Source organism: Lepus europaeus, chromosome 4 (assembly GCF_033115175.1).
Source record: "Lepus europaeus isolate LE1 chromosome 4, mLepTim1.pri, whole genome shotgun sequence".
NCBI classification, from domain to species: domain Eukaryota; kingdom Metazoa; phylum Chordata; class Mammalia; order Lagomorpha; family Leporidae; genus Lepus; species Lepus europaeus.
In genome coordinates this window covers 144,439,890-144,463,841 of record NC_084830.1, presented here as the reverse complement: position 1 = coordinate 144,463,841, position 23,952 = coordinate 144,439,890, and the positions used below count along the sequence as shown (strand labels likewise).

Sequence of the window (23,952 nt, the reverse complement as noted above, 5' to 3'; positions counted from 1 at the left end):
GCAGAGACTGCACACTGAGTGTAGACGGTGCGCACTGAGTGTAGACGGTGCGCTTACCAGGAAGCCAGGTTAGGTGTTGCTTTGTTTCCCTTGGAGGTGTCCTGCTTTTCCTGCTGCTGTGCAGATGGGGGGCGCCGGGCGCGTATTCTGCCTTGAGCCCTGGCTTCTCTTCCTGTGCCCTTTTGGTTATTGTGGAGGATCTCGACTTCCTGGGTTTCCTGTAACATGTTTGAGGATGAGCAGATGCATTTCCATATCCTTTTTCTTTCTTTCTGAAGTAGATGCTTAGAAAATCCCACTATGATAATGGGGCAAGGCAGCATTGTGTCCAACATAAACCGAAACTGTAGGGCGCTGGTGGCTGTGTCCCTTGGAAGGAGCTGATGGATGATAAAGAAGAAAAGGGAGTCAGCTTTGCCGTTTTGCCAACTCTCCCCTCTCTCCTTTTTAAAAAGCATTTGGCCAGATTTTTTTTACATATCTACCTTAGTTGTTTGGGTACATGAAGTTGAAGCCCAAAGATACTTCTATATGTAAATCTGAAGTATCAAACATTTTGTAATTATGCTGCTTACATTCTAGTTCTGAAAGGAGTGGCTAAAATAAACTGCAGACTTCGGTAGTCTTTGCAACCTCATCACATCCTGAAAGCTGACAAATTTGGATTGTCCCCAGATTAGGGGAGAACACCTCCAGAGGGACTGTGCCGCAACAGCCAGGGCACAGCAGGGCACCGAAGTTGCGTTGACGTGAGGGGACTCAGTGAGATCCTTTTCTGGGGCGTTCCTTTTGAGGTGGTGGTCTGATCTGCTGTCAGGGCCAGAGAGGGTGGAAAGCTGGTGAAATGTCCTGACTCCCAGGACAGCGAAGCTGAGGGACCGTGAGAGATGGGGAGGATGCTGATCCGTTGGGCAGTTGGCCCGCCCAGTAGTAGCCTTTGAAGATGCGGGCAGTGTGATTGACACTTGTGTGCAGAAGACTATGCAAGTGCCTGGGATGTGTGCAGGGGACAGATACTCCGAGCTTGTGATATTCCTGCTGAAGTGTTCCTTCTTCTAGCTGGTTGGCACGCCCCTGCTGTGAGTCCATCCAGGTTGAGAGCTTGCCCTGCAAGTGGAGTTGAGTGAAGGTCCCTTCGTGAGACTCTGTGTAGAGGTCTTTGTTTTGATTAAACCCTGCTGCCCTGCTGCCTGGAGGACACGGGACTCGCATTACTAGAACCCTGTCAGAGAGGAGTTTTCCCAGCCTGGGAATGCAGGAGGAATTCCCTCTTACAGCGATGAGTCTAGTTCTGCAAAGGAAAGCTGTTTTTCACCTTGCTTTTTCATGTGGTGGTGTATGTTGAAGCTGGTGGCGTGGCGTTAGAGAGCTGCCTTATTTTTCCAGTTGGCTATTTAGGATATTATGGTGTTTACCAAAAATGATGACTGAAGTGCTTTTTTGGAAGAGGCCACAGAACGTCACGGTGAACACAGGTTTTGAAGGCAGTGTTTAGAAGTGAGTGTGCCGCCTCGCAGATGGTGTGCTTGGTACCCCTGGCTAGGTGAGCACGATTTTAACCTGGGACATGGCTCCAGGGCAGGCTGCTCTGTCAGTAGCTTGTGGACTTTGTCCTCAGTGCCCAAGAAAGTTCATTTTAATTTCTGAGTTGACTGTTCTTGGCCTGAGTTACTGGAAACGGAGAATTCTGTAGCAGATGAAGCAGAGGGTCGGTAGATCAGTGGGTGTTGTTTCTGCCCCAGAAGTCAAACACTGGACTGCCCAGGCATGGCCTCGGGAGCATGGCGCATGGTGCCACTCGCTCACCGCGTGGCTTAGGTGCTCCCCGATAGATGGCCCGACTCTTCGTGTGCTGACGTCCACTTGAGAAACAGTTGTAAAGGTGTTTTCGATTTGCTCAGACTTGCGAAGGTAAATGTCTGTGGGCTTCACGTCGGTCTTCTGCCAGCTTCGGAAATGAGTCCTTGCTTTGTGGCCACAGGCACTGTGATAATAAAGCGCTGTTGGTGATGCTGGCAGCCACCAGTGTCTGCTGTGCACCGAGCAGACGGCCAGGCAGTCTGTGAAGGGGTTACGTGAATTACCCCTTGTTACCTTTGAGGAAACTGAAGCTCATTTCAAAGGTTAAGTAACTTTTTCTGAGATCACATAGCTAGTGAGTGGCAGAATGAGGACCTGAACCCAGATCTCTGACCCCAGAGTCTTTGCAGTTGACCACTGTGCTCAAAGTGCCCGTGATAGCATGGATCGGGTACGGCTTTGGTCGGGTCTATTCCTTGCACAGCATATTTTTGTGTTGCTTGCAGATTAAGATCTGGTGTTTCCTTTGCAGTGGCTGGAACAGTGAACAGCGTGTTCCTTGTGGAACTTGCGATGAGGCACACACTCATATTTGGAGGCGAAGAACGCCTTTCCTTAGGGTGTACCAAGCAAAGTTTATGTGATTGATAAGTCCCCAACACCAAGAGAAGGTCCTGTCCTGTGACATGTGCGTGCTTGGCAGTCATCTTGGCTTGCATTTTGCTTAATAATTTTCATTATTTTTAATTAAAGTTGAAGAAGTGCAGACTCTAGCTGAAATTAAGGTAGGTTGTGTTGCCGGAATCTGGTAATTACTTTAATTGATCACAAGATAGTTTCCTTGATCACCAATTAGAGTAAATTGCCGATCATGTTTCAAGACGTGAAGAAATGCCCAAACTGATTTATGTAATAGTGTTTTCATTTCTAATCAGACATAAATATCATTTCCTTCCATAGCAATTGTGTTTTATAAAAGAAGGGTTATAGGCCTGCAAACATAAAGGTGATTCATAAACAATAGAGTTCTAATTCATTGAATTAGTAAAGGAAGTATTTAGTGGCTTAATGGAGATTGTACCGGGGAAATTACTTTGGAGTAGCTGGTGCTCATTTTCTTAGTGGGAGATATGTTCTTTTTTAGTGCATAATTAAAATAGTCTATAATCAAAATATGAAAGGCAGCTGATTTAAAGGACATATATCAAAGAGAATTGCTCTGAGTAATGAAAGGTTCGTACTGTAAATATGTGCTAGAAGTCGAGTCTCAGAACTTTAATAAATCCTACATGCTGTTTGGACTGGAGCTACATCTCAAGCTCAGGGTGCTGCTAAACATTTCACAGATTGATACAGGATTTTTGTTTTGGTTTTGCGCATCTGATAGTCTTTCATAGTTTCATGGAATAAAAGGAAACAAAAGGAACTTTAAGAAAAATTAACGTTCCCAAAGAATACTTGATTTGGGGTTCATGGAAAAATCTTTAATTGCTGATGGTTTGGAGATTTCCAAATGACAAACTTCATTGGCCCAATTTACAGTGATTGTAATGCTTACATTCCTTAGAATGGCAGAGTGACTTAAAAAGTCATACTTCATCATGCATTCATTGACTTGTTCATAAAATGTTTGTAATTTGCAATAGAGGAAAGACTGAAACTATTATCAGCCATTATATGTTATTTGTTGGCCATATGTTTGTTTGAAATGGCCGTGGCTCAACAGAACATGGCTCATAGACAAACTATGCTGTAAATTGGCACTAAAAACCCACCTAAACAGGTAGGCGTATGTTAAGAAGTTAACCTGAGCCAAAATATTTTAATATGAACCAGGTTACGTGCATTGCAGACTCCCAGCTCCCTTAGCAGTGGGAGCTTCATTTGCATGACTTGTTCCTTTTTCCAGAAACAAACTAATTGTTAAAAAATTTCTTATCTACGTGGTGCGGAGTCGCGAGGTACCAGGAGTGTAGTACATCTCTTCCTGATCCTGGTTGTCAGCCGCCCAGTTCCCACTTCCTCCCTCATCATCACCATTGCCTCTTATCATAGTGTAGTGCTCCAGAGATGCTGTGTCCACGTGACTCCTTTGCTTTCCATTCTGTACGGTTCCTAGACCCGTGCGAGGCTCCTTTTCTGTCCATTTAGTAGCACGTCTTGGATGTGTGCCCGTGTCAGAGGATGAGTGGTTTGCTCATGCTGCTTAGCGACTGCCTGGTACCGCCTTGTGCGCGGTACGACCTTCTGTCTCATCAGCTCTCTGTTGCTGGGCGCTTGGCTGTTTCATGTCTGTAGCCACACAGGCAACGCTGCAGTGCCCCTTTAGGTTTCAGGGTGTCTGCAGGGTAGATGCTTGGAAGTGGCATTTTTTAGTCTTAAGCTATGGACATGTTTTACTTTAAGGGCATGAGCATTGTAAATGGTGATAACTATGGTCAGATAGCCTTCCATGTTAGTTTTTATCGATTTATATTCATCAACAATGAAAGAGAGTTCCCATTCATCTGTATTTTCACCAAGATCTTTGCCAGACCAATAGGTTTTCTTAGTCTAAATTTGTGCTTTTTTTTTTTTTTAGATTTATGTATTTATTAGAAATACAGAGTTATAGAGAGAGAGGGAGAGACAGAGAGAAATCGTCCATCCGCTGGTTCACTCCCCAAATGGCTGCAGCAGCCAGGGCTGGGCCAGACCAATGCCAGAAACCAGGAGCTTCCTTCGGGTCTCCCACGTGGATGGGTGCAAGCACTTGGCCCATCTTCCGCTGCTTTCCCAGGCACATGAGAAGAGAGCTGGAATGGAAATGAAGCAGCCGGGACTCGAATCAGCACCCATGTGGGATGCCGGTGCTGCAGGTGGCAGCTTTACCCCCTATGCCACAACACCAGCCCAAGATTTGTGTTTTTTTTTTTTTTTTAAATCATGAATGAAGGTGATTAGTTGCTATATTTCAGAACCCTTTGAATTTCCTTTCAGTTTTCTGTGTGTATGTCCTTAATCCATTTAAAAAATTGGAAAGTTGGCCTGTTTGTTCTTAATATATGGAACTCTTTATCTGCTGAGGGAATGCACAAGTCCACGCAAACACTACTATTCGTCCTTTTATTTTGTTAGCTGTTTTCGACTGCTGTATAGGAAATACTATTTTTCAAAGATTTTTGGGGCTGAGGCTATGGGGTAGTAGGTTAAGCCTCCGCCTGCAGCAGCGACATCCCTTATGGGTGCTGATTCAAGTCCTGGCTGCTCCCCTTCTGGTCCAGCTCTCTGCTAACATGCCTAGGAAAGTAACAGAAAATGGCCCAAGTGCTTGGGTCCCTGTACCCATGTCAGAGACCTAGAGTAAGCTCCTGGCTCCTGCCTTTGGATCAGCCCAGCTCCAGCCATTGTAGTCATTTGGAGAGTGAACCAGTGGATGGAAGACCTCTCTCTCTCTCTGTCTGTAACCTTGCCTCTCAAATAAATAAATCTTTAAAAAAAGAATAAAATTTAAAAAAAAGAGTTTTCATTTATTTATTTGCCTCACAGGTTACACATTTGCAGGAAGCTGGAGTTGGGGGTGGAGCCAGGGCTCAAACTCAGGTACTACATTATGGGATGCAGGTGTCTCATGTAGTGACTTAGCTGTCGTGACAAATGCCTGTCCCAGAAAAACTTTTTAATGGTGGGAAGATCTAATTTTTGATACTGGTTTAAAGTTTTGTGCATATAGAATTTAAGCATTTTAAGTTTGTTCTCAGATCATTTTTGGTGCCATTTTAGGTGGGATCTTTTCTTTCAGTATATTTTCTTTCTAATTAGTTGTTGTTTGTATGTGAAGATTATTTATTTATTTTTATCTTATTCTTTAATGGGAATTCTAGTATTTTCCTGTTAACAGTGATGCTGTTTTTAGACTGCTGTCATATTAAGGAAGGCTCCATCTAATCCTCTTTAATTAAAGGCTTTATAGACAATAGATATTGAATGATATCTTTGGAATCTGTGAAAGTCATGACATTTTTCTCCTTTGATTATTACTATGGTAAGTCATGTCAGCATACTCCCTGATACTGAACTACCCTTTCACTCTGAGAATGCATCCTACTTGGTCATGACATTTTGTTCTTTTGCTGTGTTGCTTGGTTTTGTTTAAGATTTCAACAGTAGGAGGTCAGTCTATGGTTTCATTGTATGTACTGTCTGTGGGGTCTTGGAGACAATGTTAGGATGGGTTATAAAAATAATTTGGAAATATTCCTTCTAGTTCTGTGCTCTGGAGCGGTTTGGTTCGTGTTGGAGTTCACGGCCCTGGGAGGGTCAGGTAGAGTCCCTGTGGATTCACAGAATCTGGTCTGTGACATGGGCTGGATATGTCCCATTTTGGTGATACTCTTAACACATTTCTTTTATTGTATTTGAATTTTTTAGGTATTTCCATCTTTCTGAGTCAGTTTTAAAAATTTTACTCAGAAAACTATTTTACTTGTGTTTTAATATACATTTGTTAAAGTTTTGTATATTTTTGTATATTTTTTATATATTTAAAAATTGTCTTTGTATCTGTAATTCCCCACCTTACTTCCTGTTTTGTTTTTGCTGTCTTCCTGTTTTGTTTGCTTGTTTTTAGTTGAAGTAGCCAATTCCCTATTATCTATATATATATTTTTTCCGGTAACCAGCTTTTGTATTTACTAGTTCTACTATATTTCTGTTTCTTAATTCATCTACATCTGCTTTTCTCATTATTTGCTTTCTTTCATTCCTGCTCTTCTCCCTAAGTGTATTTTTTAAAAAGATTTATTTATTCTTTTGAAAGAGAGAGAAGGAAAAGCAGAGAGAGAGAGAGAGAGAGAGAGATCTTCCATGTGCTGGTTCATTCCCCAGTTGGCCGCAGTTGCTGGAGCTGCGCCAATCTGAAGCCAGGAGCCAGGAGCCTCTTCTGGATCTCCCATGTGGGTGCAGGGGCTCAAGGACCTGGGTCATCTTCCACTGCTTTCCCAGGCCATGGCAGGGAGCTATATCAGAAGTGGAGCAACCGGGACTCAAACTGGCGCCCATATAGGATGCCAACACTGCAGGCGGCAGCCTTACCCACTATGCCACTGTGCCGGTCCCATCCCTAAAGTGTATTTTGTTGTTATTTTTTACTTTCTTGGATTGGTTGCTTAATTTATTTTTATTCTTGTAATTTTGTTAATTTAAATATTTAAATATTATTTACTCTAATTACTGTTTTATCCCAGATATCTTCTTTTTTAAAAGAATTACGTATTTATTTATATGAAAGGCAGAGTGACAGAGAGAGATACATCCCCTGGTTCACTCCCCGAAACAGCCGGGTGGGGCCAGATGAAAGCCAGGAGCCAGAAACTTCACCCAGGTCTCCCTCATGGGTAGCTGATACCCAAGCACTTGTCCCATTATCCACTGCCTTCCCAGGTGCATTGGCAGGCAGATGGGATGCCGGTGTTGCACGTTGGTGGCTTAGCCTATTGTGCCACAGTGCTGGACATCACCAGATATTATGTTTTCTTTCTTTCTTTTTTTTTTTTTTTTATTTTTGACAGGCAGAGTGGACAGTGAGAGAGAGACAGAGAGAAAGGTCTTCCTTTTGCCATTGGTTCACCCTCCAATGGCTGCCGCGGTAGGCGCGCTGCGACCGGCGCACCGCGCTGATCCGATGGCAGGAGCCAGGTACTTATCCTGGTCTCCCATGGGGTGCAGGGCCCAAGGACTTGGGCCATCCTCCACTGCACTCCCTGGCCACAGCAGAGAGCTGGCCTGGAAGAGGGGCAACCGGGACAGGATCGGTGCCCCGACCGGGACTAGAACCCGGTGTGCCGGCGCCGCAAGGTGGAGGATTAGCCTAGTGAGCCGCGGCGCCGGCTCAGATATTATGTTTTCATTATTTCACATTTATCCAGGAATTTTTAAGAAAATATTTATTGATTGATTGATTTGAAGAGCTGCTAGTGAGAAGGAGAGACAGAGATCTTCTGTCTGCTGGTTCACTCACCAAATGGCTGACGGGATGGGGCTTAGGCCAGGTTGAAACCAGAAGCCAGGGGCTTCAGCTGGATCTCTCATATCGGCGGCAGGGTCCGGGCATTTGGGCTGCCTTGCGCTGCTTTCCCAGGCACATTAACAGGGAGCTGTATCAGTGGTGTAACAGCTGGGACTCAAACTTCCCTTATGGGACCGCGTTGTCGCAGGCTGTGGCTTCATCTGCTGTGCTACATTGCCAGCTCTGGTTCAGGAATCATTAAGGAAGGGTTTTAAGAAGTTTCCACATGGTATTTTCTGTTGGTTTTATGTCTGAGTTTTCTATTTTATTTCTTTTTTTTTTTTTTTTTGAACAGGCAGAGTGGATAGTGAGAGAGAGGGAGAGACAGAGAGAAAGGTCTTCCTTTTTGCTGTTGGTTCACCCTCCAATGGCCGCTGTGGCCGGTGCACCGCGCTGATCCGAAGGCAGGAGCCAGGTGCTTCTCCTGGTCTCCCGTGCGGGTGCAGGGCCCAAGGACTTGGGCTATCCTCCACTGCCTTCCCGGGCCATAGCAGGGAGCTGGCCTGGTAGAGGGGCAACCGGGATAGTATCTGGTGCCTCGACCGGGACTAGAACCCGGTGTGCCGGCGCCGCAAGGCGGAGGATTAGCCTGTTAAGCCACGGCGCCTGCCTCTATTTTATTTATTTTCTATTTATTTATGAGAATGTTGTCAGTCTTTTTCTACTTTTTGGAATTGTTTGAAATCTTTTCTGTGGCTTTGATGGATGTTCAGTTTCTGTGACTGTTCAGTGGATGTTTTAAAGGCTGTATTCTCAGTTTTTATTGAATAATAAATGTGTTTGAGCTTAGAAAGCATGATAGAACCAGCATCCTTTTTTTTCTTTATTTTAATACTATGTTTTCACATATTTGAGAGTCAGAGAGACAGAGAGAAAGGGACCTCCCATCAACTGGTCCCATTTCCCAAATGCCTGCAGTGGCTGGAACATTTGAAGCCAGGAGCTAGGAACGCAATCCAGGTCTCCCAGGTAGGTTGCAGGAACCTGATTACTTGAGCTGTCACCACTGCCTCCCAGAGTCCGCATCGGCTGGAATGAGGAACTACAGCCAGGGATGGAACCCAGGTACTCCGATGTGGGCATCCTAGCCAGAGTCTTAACCACTCTAAATGCCTGTCCCTCTCCCTTGTTGGAGGTCATGATGTGGGTTGTGTTTTCTTTGTTACATTTTCACTGTGTTTCCCTATATGTAACTGGTAGTGCTTGTATTTTTATTTTGGTTCTCGTAAATACTGTTGAACCTACAGTTTTAGATTTAGTCCTGTTTCTTAGATAGCATTTGTGGTCTCCCTATGAGCAGCATCCGGATTATACTCCTACTTTATTCTACATCTCTGTCGCTCTTTAATTGTAGTGTACGTTCTTTTTTAGTTCTAGTGCTTACGTTTTGTACCTTTAAATAAACTTGTATGTCTAAACCTTGCTCTTTCAAAGATTTTGTTTTACTTTCATCTGCCTTCTATATTTCTATCTCTTTTTCTTTCCACTCCTTTGGTATTGATAACATTTACATTCCATTCCGTAGCTGTAATCCCTGCAGTTGTTTTAAATGTACTCCTGGAGCTGAATGGGTTTACTGCTCATCACAGATTCTTGTGTATAGTTTCTCCATTCATCTCTTAGCTACTTACAGTTCATCTCTTAGTAGTTTTCTCAAAAAGGAAGAGTGGGAATTATTCCATGGATTTGCGAAATGTCTATGTGTTACATTTAATTCTGAACAATTTTTTAGCTGGGTATAAAATTCTGTTTTTTTTCTTTTCTGAAGCTTTTCTTTTTTTAAAGATTTTATTTATTCATTTGAGAGGCAGAATTACAGAGAGAAAGAAGGAGAGACAGAGAGAGAGAGAGAGAGAGGTCTTCCATTTGTTGATTAACTCCCCAATGGCCGGAGCTGGGCCGATCTGAAGCCAGGAGTCAGGAGTTTCCTGCAGGTCTCCCATATGGGTGCAGGGACCCAAGCACCTGAGCCATCCTCCACTGCTTTCCCAGGCCACAGCAGAGAGTTGGATAGGAAGAGGAGCAGCCAGGACATGAACTGGCACCCGTATGGGATGCTGGTGCTGCAGGCAGAGGCTTAGCCTGCTTTGCCAGAGCACTGGCCACATTCCTGAAGTCTTGGTAGGTATTGCTCTTCTGACTTCGTGTTGATGGTTGGCAGGTGGAAGTTTGAAGTTGACGGGTTCTTGGTTGTCCTGGTAGGTGACTTGGTCTTTGGGACCAGATCCAGAAAAGATTTTGGCATCACTCACTTTCCTGTGATGTGTAAATGTGGGTGCATTCTTACAACCTGTAGATTTAAGTGTTTTATTTCTGGAATTTTTTTCTTCAGTTGAAGCTCCAGGTTTTTTCTGGTCCATCTTTTTTGTTCTGACCGCAATTCTCTTTGTGTTAGATCTCCTTTGTTTCTCCTGTGCATTTGTTGTCTGAATTGTTCTGAAGTCTTGATCTCTACTTCATTGTGCACATTTTCTCGATCCTGTCCTCCAAGTCACATGCTGGGTTGTCAGTGATATTTTGCCGTGGACTATTTCCAGCTTGCTTCCATGAATGGTTTTCGAAAGCTTGCACTTTTAGCTACCTCAAGGCCTTTTTCTTTTTTTTTTTAAATTAGTTAATTAATTTATTTGAGAGGTAGAGTTACAGAGATTAAGAGGGAGAGACAGAAAGGTCTTCTGTCTGCTAGTTTACTCCCCAGGTGGCCGCAATGGCCGGAGCTGCGCCGATGCGGAGCCAGGAGCTTCTTCTGGGTCTCCACGTGTGTGCAGGGGCTCAAAGACTTGGGCCATCTTGTACTGCTTTCCCAGGCCGTAGCGGAGAGCTGGATGGGAAGAGGAGCAGCTGGGACTAGAACCAGTGCCCATATGGGATGCCGGCGCTGCAGGCAGAGGATTAACCTACTGTGCTACAGTGCCAGCCCCTTTTTCTTTGTTTTTGTTAAAAAAGATTTATTTGTTTGAAAGAGTCACACACACACAGAGAGGGAGAGAGACAGAGAGAACTTCTCTATTGGTTCACTCCCTGTGTGGCCTCGACAGCTAGGCCAGGCTGAAGCCAAGAACCAGGAGACAGGAACCTCATCCTGGTCTCCATGTCAGTGGCAGGGGTCCACCTTCAGCAGGGAGCTGGATTGCAAGTGTGGAGCAGCTGGGACAAAAACTGGTGGTGCCCATGTGATGCTGGCCTCCAGGCGGCAGCTTAACCCCCTGTCCACAACGCCGGGCCTGCCTCAAGGCCTTTAGTTTCCAACTGGCATCCCAGTGAGCAAGTGGTTAGGGCCATAAACATAAATCTTAGAAGGAAAGGACAAATGCTTTCATCATCCACTCGGTCAGCCAGTTGGCCCTGTTCCTTCTGCATTGTCTTCCAGAAATCAGATTCCCTTTGAAGCTTCGCTCTTCTCCTTTCATCTGTATTCCTTGCAGTGGTTCTTCTACTTTAATTTGAACGTGTATTGTTATGGATGTTTTTAATTTGTAAATTTAAAAATAAATATTTTGGGGATTATCTGGTTCCATTAAATAGAAGGAGGATTATGGAATTGTCTGTGCTCCCAGAGCAGATTGAGTGTTCTTTTCCCTAAGGAAAAATTAGGAGTGAATCCCGTGAACATGGTTTATCAGGGTTTGTGATCTTTTGTTAGAGGTGGATGTTGGGTAGCAGCTGAAGGGGGATCCACAGAGCTGGGGGGCGCCCGGATTTGGATATGTGCGTTTGGTGGATTGTGTGTGGCTGTGGCAGTGCCTTTCCTTTGAGCACTGTGCCTGCTGCTGTGCGTTGTGCTCTGTGGAGGAGGTTCTGCTGCTGTGCTGGCAGCATGTGTGATGCTGGTTAGACCCTGGAGGAGCACTGCTGGCTGTGTTCAGACTGTGCCCCGGGAAGCGGGGAGGATTCTAGGCACTGCTCTGGACTTGCGGGGTGATGTGTGCAAAGACCTTGTGGCCGCAGGGCTGAAGAACTTGGCAGTGACTGTGCCCACGTGATTTCTTGCCAGTGGGAAACCGTTTTCCCGTGTGCATCGGGGTGTTACCCACAGCACATCACCTGTGTGTTTGGCACGTATGTGTGGGTTTCTTTCTGTCCATGGCAGAACTGGAACAGGGAAGGCAGCAGGCGGCGTGGTAGATGCTCTCACCTGTGGGAGAGCTTACCTCTGAGCGTGCCTCATTAGCACTACCCTGTGCAGCTCAGCCAGAAGCACCGTGGCCTCTTAGCTGTGCCAGGCACCCGCACGCACGCCTCCCTCGTCTTTTAGCAGAATGATCACGTGGGTTGCTCGGTATCACTCCCATTTGTGATAGGAACACTGAGGCTCAGAGTAAAGTCACATGGCAGTTACGTGGTAGAGACAGGATTTGAGTCCAGGACTGCTGGCTGGAAAGGCCCTGCCCTGATGGCCGTGTGATGGCGCTGAGACTCCCAGGGTGTTGCAGGCAGAGCAGAAATGCTCATTCTGCATCGTTTTGTGCCCTGGCTCCGTGTTTGAATAACTAAAGCAGACTCTCATATCTGTCCTGTCCTTCCTTCCACATCATTTATAGGATCAGATTGTCCAGTGGAGAAGGCCCGGGAGAGTGAGTGCTGTTTTTCCACAGATGATTCCATGCGCGGTTAAGTGTATTTTGCTCCTTTTCCTAAGAGGGAACACCTTCAGGCCTTAAATGTCAAAATGGAAGTCTTCGTCCCAAGTACAACTGGCCCAGACACAGGAACCGTAACGACAGACACAGAATTATTTTAAATGCTACCTCCCCCGTTTCTCGTGTGGACCAGGGAGTGTTCCCTCTTGACAGCTGGTGGTCCAGAAAGTGTAGTCCAGCTAGCATCATGCTGGTTTTGCTGGATGGGGATCACGAGCTACATATTTATTTTTGTGAATGTCATAGGTACTTCCTTGAGTGCCCCTGGAGCTTTGTCGTGAGTCTGCCATCAGCCTGGAGTCCCTGCCTCTGGACACAGGACACAGATGTTCCTGTTGGCAACTCAGCACTCATTCAAATTGGAAAGAAAGGGGGAAAAAAACTTAAAAAAACTTTTCTCCCTGTCAGAATGAGTTTGCCTTCTGCCTAACGAGAACATGCTCCCACTCTCCTGTGTCCCGCTGTAGGTCACTGTCACCTCTCTAGCAAAGCAGGGCAGCGGCAAGGAGACCCTGAGGGGCAGGTGGTCTTTTGTGTTGCTCTCTTTGAGAGGAGGGCTGGGGCGGTGCCCACTCCTCCGGGGCTCACGCTCTGGGTGCACCCAGCAGGCCTTTGCCGAGGTCCTCTGGTTGACACCTTAGCCAGCCACCCCGTCACTGAAAACAAAAGGAACAAGGCTACAAGGAGAGCGGCTCTCCGGCTTTGGGGCCAGGTGCTGAGACCCAGGGCTCTGGGCTGAGGGGAAATTGTTCCCGTGCTGTTTGGGAGACTCTCGTCCTGAGGACAATTAAACAGCCCAGACAGGTCAGTGGGTGAGACCAATTTCCTGGTTTGTTTATTTGAGCCCGACTGTTTCTCACCGCGGAGCAGCAGGTCAGAGCCCTGCTACGCGGTGCCTCTGGGCCTGCCGCGAGCAGTGCTTCCCTAGGTGGCTTCTCCCAGGCTCCCGAGGCCCCTGGCGCGGCCGGCCCTGGTTGGCACTGGCCGGCGGGGGCGCTGGCGATGCTTACCCTGGCTTGTTCTTCTCCAGGCGTTCGGCTTCATGTCCCGAGTGGCCCTGCAGGCAGAGAAGATGAACCATCACCCGGAGTGGTTCAATGTGTACAACAAGGTAACACCATCGCCGCCTTCTGGGATCACCTGAATTAGGGCTCTTAAGAAACTTCCTGCTCGCTTGTCGTCATGTGCAGCTGAGCGTCACTGTGCCTGAGCACGTGTGCTTCGCTCCTTCTCTGACGCCCACTCACAAGGACGATGCAGAAGCCCTGTGTTTCCGTGCTCGTCCTCGCTGGCAGTGACAGGAGGATGCTGAGCCAGCTCTTGAATGGAGCTGGAACATCAGTTACGCGGACAAGGTTTTAAACTTCAGGTCAGCTGTGGAGAGAAGTGGTAGCAGATAGAATCAGTGTGGCCCTGTGGATCGCAGTGAGACGAGCCTGCTTCAGAACCTTGAATAGCAGCCGTTAAATTCTGATCCTCAGCAGGAGCTGGCCTCCATTCTTAAGAAAAAAGGGCGGACTGAGGAGTTGGAGGGGACCTGGTGGGAAGCATCGTGACCCCAGAGTGTCCCCGCTGTGACGGTCACGTGGTCACGCCGTGGTGCGTCTGAGCATCCCGGCTTCCCTGAGTTTCTGTTTTCTCGCTGCTAGTCCTCTTGGAAAATGAGAGAATTTCATGATGGTCTCGTGATTTATTGGCATAATTCAGAGCACCCTGGTACGGGGTGAACTTCTTTCCCAGATGCTTCTCTCGGCGCATAGTTTCCTTTTTTTTTTTCTTTTAAAGATTTATTTGTTTATTTGAAAGGCTAAGTTACAGAGAGGCAGAGGGAGCAAGAGAGAGAGAGAGTGTGTCAGTCAGTCCATCCACTAATTCACTCCCTAAGTGGCTGCAATGGCTGGAGCTGGGCTGATCCAAAGCCAGGCCTCTTTCAGGTCTCCCATGGAGGTGCCGGAGCCCAAGGACTTCTGCTGCTTTCCCTGGCTGTTGCAGAGCACTGGATTGGAAGTGGAGCAGCTGGGACTCAAACCCGCCCACCCAAATGGGATGCCAGCACTGCAGGCGGTGGCTCTACCTGCTGTGCCACATTGCAGGCCCCAAGGTTTTCTTTTTCTTGTAGCTGACTTGTCAACCTGCAGCATTGTGCTCCTTGCTACCCCCTCCAACCTCCTCATTTGGAAACGTGCCTTTTTAACATCACTGCTAAGATACTCTGGTTGATAGTCTGCTTTTCCTTTGCAGCCTGAAAATAGTTGGTATAATTAAAGTAATGGGAATTAAAACAGAACCTCAGTCTCCCCCACCCCTGCACCCCATTTTCTATAAGACAGCAGTTAAGGTTCTGGCAGCTGAGTTGTCTCTCAGCCTTTTTATCCCTGGGCACCTGCTGTGTCCTTGGAGTTTGCCACATTTTAGAAATGCTGTGTGTACTCATGATGTAGTATTTTCTTTTCTTTTTTTTTTAATAGAAAGCTTTTATTTAATAAATACAAATTTCCTAAGTACAACTTGTAGATTATAGCAGTTCTTCCCCCCATACCCACCCTCCCGCCCCCAAACCATCCCACCTCCTACTCCCTCTCCCATCCCATTCTTCATTAAGTTTCATTTCATGATGTAGTGTTTTCTCAGTTCTCAGACACGCATGTTAGTAAGAGGTTGATCTCTGAGCCACCCAAGGACTGCAGCTCAGGGCTTTAACAGCTGCCTTCTTCTTTCCTAGGTGCAGATAACTCTCACCTCGCATGACCGTGGGGGACTCACCCGAAGAGATGTGAAGCTGGCCAAGTTCATCGAAAAAGCGGCTGCCTCCGTGTGATTTCTTCCAGAGAGCGTGTGCAGTCTGCTGCATGTCTTAGCGAGACAGCTTACACCAACAAATTAAATTGTAAACTCCCTGCCTTTATACAGCATTTGAAAAATCAGTGCCTAAATACAAAATAGTTGAAACCTGATCCTGAGGCATTTTTCACCCTATCTGATCACATACAGAAGAAAGACTGACCCAGGTGACTGTATTAGTAATATTCATAAAGAGAAGTGGCACCCTTTAAGGTATGAAATGGAGATAGGGAAGTAGTCACACATTTTATAACTTGGAAATTCAAATTGATCAAGACTGTACAAATGCATTGTGTTGGAGCACAGTTGGAAGGTGGGCAGAGAATTAAGAACTCTGCAGATGGTGGGTTTTAACTTCGTATACAACAATTCTCGTGAAGCTCAAGTTTGAATGTTAGCTGCTGTTTCTACTTAAGTAATTAATTAGATCACAGAAGTCAAAAAAGTTGGCTGAGCCATCCCAGTGTGTGACTTTGACTTTTAAGCCGGGGGTGGAGGGGAAGACAGCTCTGGGAGTTGTGCAGAAGGACCCAGTGTCCTGGCAGCGGCTCACCAGGCTGTCACTGCACATGCTGAGGGCGGGAGCTGCGGGCCGTCGGTTTTCATTATGTGCGTGTTGTGACCCCTGATTGAGAGTCTGCAGCCTCAGAACGGAACAGGGGTCGTCTTTGTAGTACACCCCTCTTGAGGGACCAGAAAATTCGTTCTCTGTTGCCAGGAGCAAGCCTTCCCCACCCAGCCTGCCCTGCCCCAGTCCTGAGCCACCAGGTGGGAACGTGACGCCGGGGCTGCTTCTGTTAGCCGAGAGAGGCGGGGCTTGTCCCAGGGCCCTCAGTCTGCAGTGGGCAAGGGAGAAAAGCCCTTGGGCCCTCTGGCAGCCAAAGCTCGGAGCCCAGCACTCCAAGTTCTCTTTCTAAGAATTTTTGTCAAAGGAAAGGCAAAGCTCTGTGTACTTAGATCTGGAAATTTCACGTTTTATTTCCAAAGATATGAATTGTTTTGAACGTGAAAAAATGTGGATGTACTCAGAAGCGGGGTGAGTAGTGCTCTGATCACCCCGATCAGTGGAATGATTGCCCGAATGTTTGCCCTGGTTGCTTCCTAAAGTACCCCCGTTTTCACTTTTCCTTGCGAATGTATTTAATAGCAAACCCGACAGCACGTCTTCTCTCTGAAAGGCACCGTCATTTTCCGGTGTAAGCCGCCATGCTGTTATCACACCTAACAACAGAAACCACGATTCTTCGGTACCACCTGATACTGTGGCGAAACCAGGTTGCCTCCGGGTCAGGACCGCGTCTGGGTGGTGATCTTGTTGTCATCAGGCTTCCTGTGACGTCCGCCTGTCCGTCTGGTCACGGTGCCCCTTCACGCCCGCTCAGTCTGGAGAAGCCAGGTTACCTTAACACGGAGCTGACTTGCCGGGAGACCTGGGGTGCTGGTCCCCTTCTGTGTGTGCTTGTTGGCTCCCCTGTGTTGTTATTTCACTGGTCGCTGAACCCTGAATGTCGGTCTCAGGGGCTAGACTTGATGGCTGTTAACAGCTGTCACGTGTGCTCAGTGGAGACTGCAGGCTGTGGCTCATCACCCACGCAGAGGACCTGGAAACGCGGTGACTGCGTAGCGTCTCCGTGAGGGGAATGCACACGCTGGGGTTCACACGCGTCCCAGCAGAGTCAGAGACGGCATATCAGAAGCCTGCAGAAGTACACGTCGTCGTGAATCCCCGCAGAAGGAGTCCCCGGACTGGGCTTCTCGTGACTGCCTTTTCGTCTTCCGAGAGACGTCGTCAAAGTTGGGGGCCCCGATGTTCTCGTCTATTCTGAATCTCTGGGTGATGACGGTGGCTTCTCTGGCGTGGTAAGCTTTCTTTTCCCTCCAGTTTCTTCCTAAGTGACCGCCCGAGTAGAGAGGAACTAAACAGACGTGACCTGGGACTCTACGCGACCTCCGCTAACTGCAGCATGGCCCGTGCTGGGCAGCGTCCTTTTCTGAAATGAAGCCGGTGCACGTTCTCACAGTGATGGTTCTTTCTGACGTCGGTAAGACGTAGGAACTAAGGTGTGCCTCTTTATCAGCAGCAAGTAGCCGCTGTGATAGGGTTTGCTGTAAAACGTGTGAGCTTGGTGCCTCCAAGGCAGCGACCTGGGGCTGTAAAGCAGTGACTGAGACTGGAAGACCACCCTGCCGTGCCTGCCGCCTTCCCCTGGCCATGGCTCAGGTCCTGCGGCCTGGGCGGGCACAGTGGGCGTCGCTGCTAGAAGGGCGGGAGGCGTAGCCCTTGGGCTTCTCCTCCTGGGCTGCCCGGGCTGCAGCTGTTGTGAGGAGACGCGGATGATCGCAGTGGACCCTGGGTAGGCTGTCTCCTCTGACTCCTGCCTGCTCACCCAGCTGCAGCTCCGGCCCAGACTGCACGTGTGGCTCAGGGCCCTCGGCAACCGAAGTCCACAGGAGCTGGCCGTGCTGCCGTGGCTGAGAGCCGCTGGGCTCCTCCCTGCCGTCCCCCTTCTCCCTGCGGTCATCGGGAAGCAGTGCCTGATGATGCTCATCGCCTCTGTGTTTCCCTGGAGCTGTGCTTCGCTGCCGGAAGAGGGAAGATCCGGGAGCGGACCACTGGGCTTCCCGGAGATGCTGTCCCACCCTGCTCAGCCCCCTGGGGTTGGGGGACCGTCCCTGGGGCCAGGCATTTGGGAATCTGTAGAGCACACCCGTACTCAGACCTCGTCCGCGTGCCGGCTGTGGGGCAGGCAGGATGGGAGGTGGCGAGCTGGTCCAGGCTCTGCGAGCAGCTGCTGTGCAAGGCCACTCTGGGCATGTGGGGCAGGAGGTCCAGAAACCTCAGGGGCCGTGTGGGTGACGTAGGCCGTGGGAGCGCAAGCTGCTCCAAGGGAGAGAAGGAAGAGGGAGAAGATAGGGTTCAAGTTTGGGTCTGGGGTGTTAATCCAAGTGATTCTGAGAGTTTGCTGTTGATCATCAGATCCCCGTGCAGTGTGTATTGGTTGCGTACGGGAAATGGCCATGTGGCTGGTTTTAGAACGTGAGGAACAGCAGAGGTGGGAGCATGGTTACCTCTTCTCGTAGGACCCGAGCACGTTGGTTTCCAGGATGTTGGCCAAATCAGCGAAACCTTTACCACAGCACAGTGCTGCCCACCCCCTCCCCCCACTTTTTTTTTTTTTTAAAGATTTATTTATTTGTTTATTAGAAAGGCAGAGTTACAGAGATACATAGAAGAAGAGATAGATCTTCCATCCACTGCTATACTCCCCAGATGGCTGGAACAGCCAGGTCTGGGCCTGAAGCCAGGAGCCAGGAGTTTCTGGTTCTCCATGTTGGTGCTGGGGCCCAGGCACTTGGACCATCTTCCACTGCTCTCCCAGGAGCATTAGCAGGGAGCTGGATTGGAAGAGGAGCAGCTGGGACTCGAACCGGCACCCATAAGGGATGTTGACATTGCAGATGGCAGCTTTACCTGCTGTGAAACAGCACTGGCCCCAGTGACCCTTCATCTTTTAAAAACAGTACTCTAGGCCTCTGTCTGTGAGATGGGCGCACTTGAAGAAGAGAGGGCCTCTGTGCGGCCTCTGTGGTGTTTCCTAGCTCTGGGGCCAGGCGCTCCATCTCCAGGCCCGTCACCTACTGGAATGGCCGAGAGTGACCTCATAAAGCACGATTCCTCTCTGCTGCCTCCCGGAATCCAGACGCAGAGGGAATCTCTAAGCAGAATTTCTGCTGGATTATAAAAGCGAGGATTAAAAACGGAAAATTGGGACAATGTCTCAAGTCTTTCGCCGGAACCATTTGCGGGTCGTCTCTAGTTCACTGCTGGACACTGCGTCGCTGGCGTTTTATACGCGGTTCAAGAAGTTTAAGTAAATATCTTTCTGTTTCCCCGCTTGCTAAGAGAGCTGCAGACGGCCGTGGAGGCAGAGTGGCATTGACCTCTCACCCCTTCCTGACACGGCTGACCTCTGTTGCTCGACCTGGACACCCAGTGGCTGCTTTGGTTCAGTTTTGTCCTTTTGTGTTAGCTACTGTCATTTGTTTTTGGCAATAGACCTCATCTTAGATCATGAAAATTACATTGTATTCATGGTCAATGTATGTTTTGTATTTTTAATTGTAATGTAATTGTAATGACTATATTCATTTCTTAGATATATTAGGAAAAATAACATCTTCTTTGAGAAAAATTGCCAAGCACAGATAAATATAAACACATAGGAAAAATGATCACCTGTAGCTTCGCCATCCGTAAGCAGACATGTCAGCATTTTGGCCTGTTTCCTACTGAGTTTTTCCTTGACATTTTTGTATAAGTGAGGTGATTTTGAGCAGAGAATTTTTAAAAAGATTTATTTGAAAGGGAGAGAGGAAGAGATGAGAGAAAAATATATATATAGAGAGAGATCTTCCATCTGCTGGTTCACTCCCCAGGTGGCCCCAGCAGCTGGGGCTGGCTAGACCCAAGCCAGGAGCTTCTTCTGGGTCTCCCACGTGGAAACAGGGCCCCAAGCACTTGGACTGTCCTCCACTGCTTTCCCAGGCGTGAGCGGGGAGCTGGATTGGAAGTGGAGCAGCCTGGACTGGAACCAGTGCTTGTATAGAACGGTGACAGTGCAGGTGGTGGCTTACCCTACCATACCAAATTGCCGACCCCCTGAACAGAGAAATTTTTATTTTATTTTATATTATTTTTGACAGAGTGGACAGTGAGAGAGAGAGAGACAGAGAGAAAGGTCTTCCTTTACCGTTGGTTCACCCCCCAGTGGCCGCCGCGGCTGGCGCATTGCGCTGATCTGAAGCCAGGAGCCAAGTGCCTCCCCTGGTCCCCCATGCGGGTGCAGGGCCCAAGGACTTGGGCCATCCTCCACTGCACTCCCTGGCCATAGCAGAGAGCTGGACTGGAAGAGGAGCAACTGGGACAGAATCCGGTGCCCCGACTGGGACTAGAACCTGGGGTGCCGGCGCTGCAGGCGGAGGATTAGCCTATTGAGCCGTGGCACCGGCCCGAGAAATTTTTTTAAAGATCTATTTATTTATTTGAAAGTCAGAGTTATAGAGAAGGAGGAAGAAACAGAAAGAGAGAGGGCTCTTTCTGTTGGTTCACTACCCAAGTGGCTGCAACAGTCAGTGCTGGGCCAGGGTGAAGCCAGGAGCCAGGAGCTTCAATCAGGTCTTGCATGTGGGTGCAGGGGCCCAATCACTCGGGCCATCTTCGGCTGCTTTCCCAGGTGAGTTAGCAGGGATCTGGATCAGAAGTGGAGCAACCGGGACTGGAACTAACACCCGTGTGGGGTGCTGGTGTTGCCGGCAGTGGCCCTGAACAGAGAATCTTGTGTCTTGTTTTGTGTTTTCCTCTCCAGTGGGTCATAAACTGAATCATGAATAGCATACAGGTTGATTTTGGTGTCTGTGTCTAATGAAGTGGAGATGCCACCATTTCCTTCACCAGTCATTTTGGTTAGACTTTTGCATTGTTTCCGAGTTCCCACTGTAAAGCGTGCTGGGCTAACCATCTTCATGCAGCCTCACTGCACGCTGGGTTGTGTTCCCTCCAGGTGGGCTCTCTGGGGAAGAGGCTGTGGGTAGTTCTGAGGCTTTTCAAAAAAGCTGGGCAGCTTCCGTCCCTGGCTGGTGCTGGTAGCCTCCCCCGCCCAGCCACACGCAGGCCATCACTGACGGGGACCACGTTTATGTCTCTGCTCGTTGCATAAGCAAGAAAGATGAGTCTGTGTTGCATGTCCCCAGATTAATATTGTTAACTGCATGGGAGGGGGGTGGTTATTGGCCATTTGTATTTCTTTCTTGAATTGACTGTTTACCTTTTTTTTTTTCTTAATGATTGACTTATAAGCATTTGTGTGGGTGATTTTCTTTGGTCAGCTTTTCTTCCCGGACTGGCTGTGTTTGGTTTGGGTCACTGTGTGTCCCCAGTGCTGACTGCATCACCTGGCATGTTGAAGTCACTTGAAGCTTTGTTGAGTGTGTAAATGAAGAAGCTGCTTTGTTTTGCTTGAGGAGTGGTGACTTTTTTTGCGCCCCCCACCCCCCAGAGGTCCAGCAGAGGGACCTGAGTGACTGAGTGAGGGCAGATCGTTGATGGTCACTGCACATTTCAGTGGTCACTTACTCTGCATGTCATTGCCATTTAGAAGTACACTCAAGGGGCCAGCACTGTGGCACAGCAGTAAAAGCCTCTGCCTGTGGCTGCAGCATCCAGACAGGTGCCAGTTCGAGTCTTGGCAGCTTCACTTCCAATCCAGCTCCCTGGTAACGCATCTGGGAGAGCAGTGGAGGATGGCTCCAGTGTTTGGGTCCCTGCACCCATGTGGGAGACCCAGAGGAAGCTCCTCACTCCTGGCTCCTGGCTTCGGATCAGCTCAGCTCTGGCAGTTGCAGCCATTTGGGGAGTGAACCAGTGGATGGAAGAGCTCTCTCTCTCTTTCTTGTAACTATGCCTTTCAAATAAGTAAATAAATAAATAAATCTTAAAGAAGTAAACTCAACCCTTGGACAAGATGGGTTTCAACTACATGAGTAGTTGAAAAAAGAGGCTTTTGAAATTAGTGGCAATTTGAGAAAACTCACAGAATAGCTACATATCATAGAAATAGCTAAAAAAAAGCCGGTGCCACGGCTCAATAGGCTAATCCTCCGCCTTGCAGCACTGGCACCCCGGGTTCTAGTCCCATTCGGGGCACCAGATTCTGTCCCGGTTGCCCCTCTTCCAGGCCAGCTCTCTGCTGTGGCCTGGGAGTACAGAGGAGGATGGCCTAAGTCCTTGGGCCCTGCACCCCATGGGAGACCAGGAGAAGCACCTGGCTCCTGCCTTCGGATCAGTGCGGTGCGCCGGCCACAGCGTGCCGGCCATGGTGGCCATTGTGGGGTGAACCAACGGTAAAGGAAGACCTTTCTCTCTGTCTCTCTCTCACTATCCACTCTGCCTGTCAAAAAAAAAAAAAAAAAGAAATTGCTAAAAAAATTAGATAAGTCATGAACCCATAAACTGTATGTAGCAAATAGACTGGCTTATAGTTAGGCTATGAAATGCACACAGATCTATTATAGGAAATTTCATTGATGGAGACGCAGACACAGGCCTGCAGGCCGTCCTCGTGCCTTTTGCAGTTGGGAAGAAGGGGAGTGCAGGTAATCACAGCCACCCAGAGACACCTGGAGTACCTGCCAGCCGGCTGTGGTCACTGCGTGGCCACCTCCTTTTACTATTGCAGAGTCTGAGTTGTCCGTGGACCGATGGGCAGGTGGGTGGGTGGTCAGTGACCCCCGAGCTACCCCAGGGTGACTGTGTACCTGGCTTGTGTTCATGGGGGAGGGAAAAGCAGAGCCTCTTCCTGACCCTCAGCGGTGCCTGGTGTGGGGTCTGGCTGTGCTGTGTGGTAACCGTGCCTCTTCCCACCCTTCTGCCAGGAGGAGAGACCATCAGTGCCGCGCGTTTGTGAAGAGAGTTGTGACGAGTCGCCTCTTTCAGATCATTATGATCAGCACCGTCTCGCTGAATGCTTTTTTCATGGTCTTGTGGACCAGTTACAAAGTCAGATACCAGTTGTTCAGAGTGCTTGAGGTAAGCAGAGAACGTAGCTGTCTTGTCTTCTTTCCATCTATTTCATTCCAGAAAGTGTGAAGGTTTTTAAAGCCTTTTGTTCCCAGAATTTTTCTCTGAAGAAAACGCTCAGGACTTTTTTTTTTTTTTTTTTTTTTTTTTTTTTTTTTTTTTTTGACAGGCAGAGTTAGTGAGAGAGAGACAGAGAGAAAGATCTTCCTTTTCCATTGGTTCACCCCCCAAGTGGCCAATACGGCTGGTGCGCTGTGCCGATTCAAAGCCAGGAGCCAGGTGCCTCCTCCTGGTCTCCCATGGGGTGCAGGGCCCAGGTACTTGGGCCATCCTCCACTGCCTTCCTGGGCCACAGCAGAGAGCTGGCCTGGAAGAGGAGCAACTGGGACAGAATTTGGCTCCCCAACTGGGACTAGAACCCGGAGTGCCGGCGCCGCAGGTGGAGGATTAGCCAAGTGAGCTGCGGCGCTGGCCACGCTCAGGACTTTTAAAATATGCACCAAGGTGTGGGAAGATTGTGGCAGGAACTGCAGTGGTGAGATGTATTTTAAAATTATTTTTTTAAAAAAAATTTGTTTATTTGAAAGGGAAGAAGGAATAGGGGAAGAGGGAAGGACAGAGATTGATAGATCTCCCATCTATGGTTTACTCCCCAGATGGCCACATTGGTCAAGACTGGGCTGGCCCAAAGGCAGGAGCCATGAGCTTCATCCGGGTCTTCCATGTGGATGCAGGAACCCAAGCACTTGGGCCAGCTTCTGTTTTCCCAGGTGCATTAATAGGGAGCTGGATTGGAAACAGAGTTGCTGGATCTCAAACTGGTGCCCCTAATGGATGCTGGCACTGCAGGCAGCAGCTTAACATGCTGTGCTACAGTGCTGGTGCTGGCCTCTCTTAAATGAATGTAATAGTGGCTAAGCACATAGCAGATGAGGGAAAACATTTTCCAATAGAAGTGTCCCAGTTAGTAAATAAAAAAGAAATGCTAGAACATCACTATTTTCTAACTCCCAGTGAAGTATCGGATCTAGGCAATGAGCATTAGTGGC

At 48.3% G+C, this 23,952-nt stretch overlaps 2 protein-coding genes across 3 annotated transcripts in view; both read left to right on the top strand.

Moving 5' to 3' along the window:
* PCBD2 (pterin-4 alpha-carbinolamine dehydratase 2) overlaps positions 1-15,440 on the top strand; it is a 52,717-nt gene extending 37,277 nt beyond the window's left edge. For both annotated transcript variants that reach the window (XM_062189113.1, XM_062189112.1), the window contains exons 3-4: positions 13,517-13,597; positions 15,209-15,440. In XM_062189113.1, coding sequence (XP_062045097.1) covers positions 13,517-13,597; positions 15,209-15,304 — 177 coding nt within the window. In that variant the 3' untranslated portion in view covers positions 15,305-15,440. The remainder of the gene's footprint in view (positions 1-13,516; positions 13,598-15,208) is intronic.
* A 102-nt stretch (positions 15,441-15,542) lies between these two features.
* Positions 15,543-23,952, top strand: part of CATSPER3 (cation channel sperm associated 3) — a 32,280-nt gene continuing 23,870 nt past the window's right edge. Inside the window, exons 1-2 of the mRNA XM_062189114.1 lie at positions 15,543-19,199; positions 22,759-22,912. Of these exons, the coding sequence (XP_062045098.1) occupies positions 19,102-19,199; positions 22,759-22,912 (252 nt within the window). The 5' untranslated portion in view covers positions 15,543-19,101. The remainder of the gene's footprint in view (positions 19,200-22,758; positions 22,913-23,952) is intronic.